Source organism: Asparagus officinalis, chromosome 4 (genome assembly GCF_001876935.1).
Source record: "Asparagus officinalis chromosome 4, Aspof.V1, whole genome shotgun sequence".
NCBI lineage: Eukaryota > Viridiplantae > Streptophyta > Magnoliopsida > Asparagales > Asparagaceae > Asparagus > Asparagus officinalis.
In genome coordinates, this window is record NC_033797.1 from 32,115,859 (window position 1) to 32,125,501 (window position 9,643).

At 45.0% G+C, this 9,643-nt stretch overlaps 1 protein-coding gene across 1 annotated transcript in view; it reads left to right on the forward strand.

Moving 5' to 3' along the window:
- LOC109837121 overlaps positions 9,279 to 9,643 on the forward strand; it is a 6,123-nt gene continuing 5,758 nt past the window's right edge. Inside the window, exon 1 of the mRNA XM_020405218.1 lies at positions 9,279 to 9,571. Coding sequence (XP_020260807.1) covers positions 9,441 to 9,571 — 131 coding nt within the window. The 5' untranslated portion in view covers positions 9,279 to 9,440. The remainder of the gene's footprint in view (positions 9,572 to 9,643) is intronic.

Here is a 9,643-nt window from a genome sequence, read left to right on the forward strand (position 1 = left end):
TTCCGAATTGTTCATCACTTGTCGTAATCCGTTTGGCAACTTTGGTAATTAACCGGGCGGATAGCTCCAGTCCTTGCCGAGTATGTCGATATACCCCTTCGAACTCATCACAATTTTCTCGAATGGGTCGGGGAATGGGCTTCTTTCTGATTCATTGGGAACTGGGACACGGGGCTTTTCCTCTTGCCTTGCGTCATGTTGATGGTAACCTGCCAGGCGTATTCAGCCTTCAGAAACTTTCTTCTAATATGAGTCGTCGTTTGGTAGGTCTTGCGCGCGTCAGACAGTCTGTCGAATACAGACCGTCGAGGCTCAGGCCATACAACAATGACATTCGCCGAGAGCCCGACTGTTGAAATAAAGCCTGCTCACAATACATGAATTGAGCTGCTCGTTGCATTTGCCGTTTTTCTCTGGAGAGTAACTCTTCGCAATCAGAGACCCATAGGACAATTCTTTCATCTGAGGATGAAAACCCCCTGTCCCTTGCGATGCGGCAAAATTGGTTCTTGTTGAACTCCCGCACGCGACCCTATCGCATTCGGGAAATCGAGGTGTGGCGAGGGTCGCGTTGTTGACTTATTAAACACTAGGCCTTGGCCTGCGTTTAGTTGACGGAACAGACCCCTTAGGGTCTTGTTTTGTTTAGCGACGCACCTCGTGAGTGCTTGTTTTCCCTTAACAGGGCCTGTTGCTTTGATTGCGACAACGCACCACTGAGGGTTCGCCGTTTAATTGAATCACTCGAGGTATGTAATTGATTCGTTACTCGAAGCTGTGCGTTCTGGAGTATGAACGCAATTGCTTGCTGCCAAATACTTCGGAAACGCATCCTTGCGCTGGAGAACTTGGGATTGATTTCCTCGAAGCGTCCGTGCCTCGTCGGATGGACCTTCTTCGTCATCGAGCGAGCGTTTTTCTTGGGCCTTGTTTCAAAGCCTTAACAGCAAGCCGTCATCGACGTGATTGTGCTTTCCTCTGTCATAGGCCTTTACAACAAGATATACGTGTGCTCGACATAGGCGTGGAATCGTCGCGCTTGCAGAGCAAAGCTGAGGGTTTGGCCAAGGAGAGGGCTTTCTTTGCGCGTCTCAAACAGTAGTTAGCACCTCTTTAGAGCTCTTGCAAGCCACCTCGCCGTCCTAGCTTTAGGCTAACGCCAATCCGGAAGAGAGGGCCTCCTCGTATTTGGCCTTGCCGCTCAAACTCACGACCAAGGTTTCTACAGTTGTTTTTCCAGTGAGGTGAACGTCGGATGCCGCCACACTTCTTTCGTCAGAGAAGCTAGTCCCCAGTGGAGCTCGCTCTTTTGTTTGCGCTGCTGGCAAAAATTTGCCCAAATAAAGAAAATAATGCAAAGAACTGTACTTGATTTTATTCTCTCTAACTGTTTAGAAAAAGAATGATTACAATTCTCTCAAGCTTCTCAATTACAATTGCATTTCCTTACAAAGAGAGAGAATTGATCTGGATTCTCTACTTTGTTTATTCTGGGTTCTTCTTGTACGATTGAGCATGCCTCCCTCGATTGTTTGCCGTCGAGTTTTGCCTCTCGTTGACGATCCCGACCGGTCTTGACTCCCGTGGAAACAATTGTATTGTCTGGTTGATAAACTCTTGACGAGTTTCGTATTCAGAACAAGTAACAAACTCTAATGCATAGAGTTGTTTTGAACCGCAAAATAATTCGGCTTAAATAAGCCCAAATTATCGACGGTTTAGAGTTCCTCCGTCGTTGTTGATTTCCCAGACTGTGATTAAGGGAGTCAATTCCTCCTTTTTTTGATAAAAACTCTGGAAGGATCTGATCGAAAAGATCTTCTCTAAATCTAACCCTCGCCTGAAAAATCCCCTCAACAAAAAATCCGCCCCCTATCTGATTATCTAAAATCCGATCTTTACTCTGTTGAGTTGGCTTGCCCTATTTATAGAGGGATTAGGAGTGTAACTGCCCCCATAATCCGCGGCCTAAATGGGGTTAGTTACCCCATTATCGGGTTATAACAACCCACTAAAGCCACTCCTCAAATCGTGGGTGAAGAACAGCTTTGAAGTTGTTACGATCGCGTTTGAATGAGTCATAACCTTGACCTGCATTCTGGCGGTGATTAAGCTGCGTTTGGCAGCGACTGACGGGCTGCGTTTGGCAGTGATGGATAAGCTGCGTCGGCAGCGGTTGATAAGCAGCGATGGAGCTGCGTTCGAGCTGTGCTTGGCAGCGATTGGAGCTGCGTTCGAGCTGTGCTTGGCAGCGATTGGAGCTGCGTTCGAGCTGTGCTTGGCAGCGATTGGAGCTGCGTCCGAGCTGTTCTTGGCAGCGATTGGACCTGCGTTCGAGCTGTTAATTGTTGTAGTATTTAGATTTCTCTGTCTTTATATATGGATGACACCAATGACCAGTAAAGAAGGTCTTATTCAGGCCATTTGTGACAATTGAGGCATCTCAATAACGCTCTATCAACTACAGGTCATGATCTCCACTGAGTGTGTCGAATATCATTACACTGCTCATCAGCACCTCTAATGGTTGCTAATATAATATTAGTCATATTGTTGTCGCAGCCATCAAGATCAATCATCTCACATAAGAAGCTGCATTCGTGTTTATAGCTGTTGAAGCGGCGTAGGTGATTGAATCGGTGTAGTGTCTTGATGATGGTACGCGGGGAGGACTTCCACGTCTTGGTTTGAAGAGATCGTCGATTTGTAATCCTTTCTGTCAGAGTATTGCTAAAGACTGTCATTTTGTAATCTTTGCTTTAACTCTTTGACATGTGAAAATCTTCGAATTGTAGCCTTCTGGAAGTCGTCAGATTGTAACTTCCATCATCAGTGTTCGATGGAGACTCAGCTATCCATCGTGATTTTTAGACAGCCTACAGTTTGCCTCCTGCAAATTATCTAAAAGAGCGAGAAGTACAGAGACAATCAGGGAATGCACAAATTCTGAATCATTCGACTCCTTTGTGTGCTATCTAAAAGATATATTGTTAATGGTAGATGTACCTGGATTCATCAAACTGGGTCCTACATTGACAGTCTCCCTAAGGTCGGCAGCTTCTGCAGGCCTTTCTACCTGGTGCGGTGAGTCGGGCTCACCAGAAGATGCAAAATCATGAAAAGCAGGATCAGGACTCATCTCTCTCTCCCCACGCTCTCCTATATGAGATGGAAAAGCATGAGTCGAAGTTCTGAATGATCAAGAGGTTGGTCTATAGGGTAGATGTTACCTCCGTCACTAGCAGGATCGTCACCGGCCAAATCCATATCAGATGCTCGCGAAACTGCACGCGGCTTGTGGACTAATCTCTTCCGCCTAGCAGCAGGGACAACAATCAAAGGTCTCGCCTGGGAAGAAGGACGGAACTCTTCATCTTGGTCAGCTGTGGTCCCTGAAACATTAAACCATTGTCAGGTTTAATAATTCTGGAAGATAGAAGGAAAGAGTAAGTAACTGACCTTGTTCAGAACAATCCTCGTAATCTTCAAGATCTCCGCCCGAAGCCTCATCAGCAGAATGAAAGATCTTCTTTCCCTCTTCGTCAATCCGACGAGTCTTGTTCTGTGTCCTTTGTGACCGAGCATTTTCCCAAATCATACGAGAATCAGCCTGAGAAGCCTCCTCGGCCTCTAACTCTGCAATCGGCTTCACGGGGACAGTTTTATTAGCTGCTAACAACCACTTGCAGCTTAAAAAGGTGAGGTTCAACTGTCGCTCAGCACTCGGGAGACTAAACTTAGCACCAGTACAGCCCGTCACGGTCCACAACCATGCACGAAGAACGTCCACCAAACCGCCGTGGGTCCGAAGCTGCTGTCGTGGATTCCCGACATAAAGCTGATCATAGCCAAACTGGCGAGCGAACCGGCAGGATAGGTATGGCTCTATGAAACACTGATTCCTCACCCGGAAAGTCAGATAACCCGGCCTAATGTTCACCAGCCAGTTAAAGCAGCCGATGTCTAAATGAGTTCGATACTCCCTCGGCCTCTCCTCATCAATCAGACACTCGCCGTATCGGCCGGAGAACTGCGAAAAGCAAGTGGAAAACGCCCAACACTTGTGGACCTGTAGCTGCTGTCTGATGTCAGGGAATCCTCGCCCCTCCTACTTACCATTCTCAAGCAACTGTAGCAGGGGAACGGAGGGGTCTGTGGCGTTCGGTACCGACATCATATCAGAACGATGAAGGACGAACCAAGCCATCAAATAAGTGTACGGAAGCTCCACCTTAATAGTAGGAATCTGAGCCGGTGATTCACTTTTCTTCCGTGTAAAAGCACTAGAAATCTGTCGAAGCCCTCGATGAATGTTAGCCACCATCACCGGAAGAAGCGAAAGTTCCTTTTTGTAGGCAAGCTGAACTGCTGGGTAGAGCACCTCCAATGGCAAGATATCACTAGACTGATATGGGACCACGCATTTCTTTAACCAGATAGCGAGGTAACCGACGAGAAGGGTCATCGGTCGAATCGGCGCGGTCGCATGCCACAAGAATGATTTGAACTTGGTCCCTGTAGGAAAACCACTCTCAGGACTGCTAATGGTATAGGAATGGGCGTCAATCTTCTTCAGTAGACTATTAACCCCTAAAGGAGTGAGTGGTGCCAGCTCACAAATAGCCTCGCCAGAATTGCTCTCTAGATTCCTGAACAAATAAGACGCAAACTGCTTCTGGCTCACATGGGATTTAGCCCTCTTCGCTAAAGGTTCAGACTGCGCCAAAGCGATATGATAGTGACATGTAAGGTCCCATAAAGTTCGGGTCAGAAAAGTATTCGAATCTGGAGTATAAAGCTCGCACAAAGCGAAGAAATGCTTCGTGCTAACAGGCAAACCATACATGGTGGCACGAACGGCTGCATATAGACCACAAGCGTGCAACTCCTCGCTCCATCGACTTAAGACGTACTTCGTCATGCGAGTCCACCAGAGCTTGTCCAAAGAATGGACTTATCCATAAAATCTGTGACGCGTCACAGGCATCTCCCGTCCTAAAGCAGCGAGGCAATTCTTCAAAGTAGAAGCAGAGGCAAGAAGCTCGTTACGCGGCGGTGCATCCAACCCCAATACTCCAGGATGCGATCCAGTGATATGACTCCTGCTCGAACCAGGAGCTGCCTGATGAGTGATGTATCCACAGTGAACGCTCTCATGCTCCTCCGTCAAGCGCCACGACATCTCCCGTGTCACAGCCTGACGCCTGAGCTCAGTCAACGAACGATGCCGAGGAATCTTTAGCAAATATATGAAGCCACCGCCAGTTTTATAAATCCACTGCTCAGCGTCAATAAACACTGCATCCGGGTCTCTGGCAGAGTCGCCAAATAAAAAGTCAGTCTTCCTGAGAGGCTGAATAGAACTGGCATCCTTCACGAAAGGCGCATCTGTAATCAACTGTCGAAGAGCTCGATGTCCACCTTCCTTCACCACTTGGGCAACCTCTGTCGACGTGCCCGAAGCAAACTGAGGAGTAACTGGAATAGGGGAAAAATCGTCGGAAGTTGAATAATACTCGCCGCGATACCCGTACACCGCATGAGATGAAAATGCTCCGGAAGAATACTCCACTGAAAACAAACAAGTTAAACATTTGTTAGTCTCAATCATAAAAGGAAGTTGAACTCATCCTACAAATGGGTAAGATAGAGTCACTGCCTTATAAAGGGTGAGACGATTTGGCCACATTATGCACTTATAAGGTAGGATATATCAAAAAACATATCCCTGCCTTATAAAGCACAATGCAGCGTCAAAACGCCCCCTTTAAGCAAAACCTATCTTTAAAGCGTCGATCCTCACCAAGGAGAATCAAGGCTCTTCCCGATTGCCTCACCATGGAGAGCAACGTGGGGTAAAAAGGACTAATTTGCAAATTTCTAAGAAAAAAGGGACTAATTTGTAAATGTGCCAAAAATAGCTCACCAGCATAAGAGGGAGGCGCGCCATCAGCCGACGCGGTAGAGGATTGACCTCTCGCAATACGAAACATGGTGACCTGCAAAATAAATTAAGGGATCAGGAAAAAAAATTCCCTTTTTCTTGCAATTCTACCCCCCTGAAAGATGAGCTCGAGGCGCCAAATCCTAATCCTAACCCTCACATGCGACCCCGCAAGTTCAGAAATTGAATTAAGCATGAAATATGCTAAAATTGTGGAGGATTTACCTGAGGGAAAGCTCGAAGATCCGATAAAAATCAAATCTTGAAAGAGGCTCAGACCACGTGCTCGAGGGGCCTGAGAGGAATTTCTGTATAAAGATTTTTGAGGGATTCTTCAGTCTAAGATCCAAAGGAAGGCTAGATCTAAGGCAAATATGAAAGTTTGAGGGAGAACGGATGCAAGAGAGAAAAGAAAAATCCAAAAAGAGGAGAAGGTGTGGCCGGCCCTAGAGGAGGAAAAGAGAAAAAAAAAAGAACCCCTTTTATAGGTGAACCAGCCTTGAACCAGACCGGACCAGGTTGAACCAGACCAGACCAGTCCAAATCAGTCCAAAAGAGGCTAAACCAGACTGAACCAGGCCGAACCAGACTGAACCAGACCAGACCAGGATGGACTAGTCTGAACCAGTATTGAACCAGTCCTGAACCAGCCTTGAACCAGGTTGAACCAGTCTTGAACCAGGTTAAACCAGTTTGAACCAAATTTGAACCAGAATTCAAATTGAAGCTGAATCGAGCATCGAAACAACTTCAAATCGACCGAGGGTTCAGTCCTTGGTTTATTCTTACCTCTCCCGCACATTCGGAAGGATCAGAAGATTTTTTGAGCCGAATTACTGCTTTTTTTTTGGCTCATTGTCAAGCCGGTTCAGCTCATTATCAGGCCGGTTCAGCTCATTCGGGCACATAAATTACTCCAATAAGGTATACGAGTATAAACTATTCCCTATTTTTGGTTGAGAAGTTCCTAGAGAATATTTTTTCAAAATATATTCTTAAGGATAACTCAACAACGCTACGCCGGACAACGCGTCGCAAATAAAGACTCAACGCCAACATTCGAGGGTCAGTTCTATGTTGAACCAACAAACACGAGCTAAAGATCAGAAAATTAGGAACCGGCTTCAAATTCGAAATTCCGACAACGGTCAGACAATAAATGCAGCACCAGAAACCTTACAGACATTCGACAAAGCACCGAATAGCCTGAAGGATTGAAGGAATCAAGAACAGAAGCCATTCCAAGGTCCCGTTACACCGACTGAAGGTTGGGACAATCATATCCAAAGTATTCCAGACTCTTCTATAAAAGAACGAGACTGAAATACTTTGGAGGGGGTATCTGTAGGCGTATAAAATTACTTATAGGTCCCTTAGCACAGCTCGGCACAAACCGACGAACCATCGGGCGACATATCCAAACACGAGCGTCAGTCCACAACGCCGAAGCCAAGTGACACGCAACGAAGCGGATTAACGAGGCAACGAGGCTAACGAACCGCACGCAATGGAATACATCCATCTCAACTTCAGAATCTTGAAGCTTTGAAGACTTGGACTTTTCAGATCTGGTTCTTAGCGATCATCCACATAAAATAAGGCAGGAGTTCGAGAGAGATCAGATCTGAGATCTACACGGTTTCCCTCCGGATCAAAGCTTGGCCTTTGATCCCGAGAAGAGTCTCGATTTCGCTTGGTCGATTTCGATAACTACGGGCTATTATTTCCTTGGTGAAATAGTACCCCTGGCTGTTATTTCCTTCGTGAGATAACACCCGTCGTACCGTGTAGATCCGACTGGATCAAGATCGCGCGGTGGTCCACGAATTAACCCCGGCGCTGGCAAAGAACCCACACAAGCGAGAGACCGCAAAACAGGATCTCGCGATTCGTTCGACAAATAAGGAAAGTTATAATTTTTGTTTTCTTTTAATCTCGTTGTAACCGGATCTTATAAAAAGACCGGATCTTTGTAACCGATAAACTGTTAACAAAGGAATCAATGGAATCAATGAAGACAACAATTTTTCCCGCGAACATCGTCTTGGCTCCTTGAAACTATGAGAGTCATCAGATTGTAACTCCCGATGTTGATTGTGAAGGCTGTTGAATTAGAGCTTTCATTAGTTGTTGTAAAGGTCGTCAGATTGTAACCTTCTACGTGAAAGTCTTCAAATTGTAGCCTTCTGGAAGTCGTCAGATTGTAACTTCCATCATTGGTGTCTGATGGGGATAAACTATCTGTAGTGATTTTTAGACAGCCTACAGATATCACCGGAGAGATGTATTTGAGGGAGACATTTACATGTAACCCCTCTTTATTGTTTAATTTCTCATATAGATTATAACCTCCCTCATCAATTCTCTTAGGACTCGGTTGGTACACATGAATGAGAGAGAATGAAATATCAATTCTCATTTTTCATTCCTTTTCACCAAACACAACCTCCTTTTTGAAGTTAGAATGTTCATTCTTACTTCTCATCAATTATCACTTTATACGAGAATGAACATTCGCAATGAAACAAAGGGGAAACATGCATTCTCACTTAAGTGGGAATCAATAAAATATTAAATTTCAAAATATGTCCATTCCCATTTTATTTTATAAACTGTATCCAAACGTGAGAATGGAAATGAGTTTTCATTCTCACATTAATTCCATTTCATTCTTATTTCACTCGATTCTCGTGTACCAAACAGGACGTTAAGGGGCTGTTTGTTTGCATAAGAGGGAAGTGGAAAGCCTGTCAAAAGTGCCAGTTTTGACAGACTTTCTTGCAAAAACACATCTTTTTAGAGGCGTTTTTGCAAGAAAACCTGTCAAAACTGACACTTTTGACAGACTTTCAACTCATTTCCCCTTCTAAAAGAGGCAACCAAACGCAACCTAAAAAATTTAAAACAACTTCAGCAAATCAGATGCTGCCATGTGGCCACCGCGGGCTTCCGCTTGTATGGGCTCGTGGGATTACATATTTACATTGTTTCGCACAGAGCTCCAGTTATGCTGGAGCAAAGTGAGCGAGTTAACGTATCGTCCATGTTGGAGATGCTCGCAGCCCACATCTGCATATAAAGCCCAACCAAGTTATAACAAAAGGAAAATGAAATACACACAGAGATTACGACGTTAAAATTTTGTTGGAAAACAAAATATTTATTCAAAAGCAGGCCCAGAGCTGAGAAGGCCCATAATAGTGAATAAATTTGTGAGCAAAGGAATGTATTATTCGAATATGATTCGGAAACTTAAAAAATTCGGACGATGTGTGTCTAGCCCACATCAATCGTCATCAACTATATATTAACCGTCCTCCTATTTCTCTCCTCACTCTTCGGCCGCCACCTTCTTCTCCAAGAAAAAGGCGTTCATAAATTCAAAGAATCGTCTAGACAAAAAAAAAAAAAAAGAGTGAGAATATTCAAGAAAATCGATCAAAATTCAGAAGGTATCGCGAGATCGAGATCGCAATCAAAAGAGAGTTGAAGAGAGATGGTACTATGGGAATTGACGCTTGCAACCGCTTATTTTCTAGGGCTTAGGAGAACCTATCGACTCGCTCTCAGGATCCAGAAGCGCGTGATCGGCCCAAAACACCCTAAGATCCGCCAATTCGTTCATAGGTAACCATTTTTATTTTATTTTTTTGGTGAGATTTTCAATGAATTAATTTCACGGAGATCAAGTGTTTGATC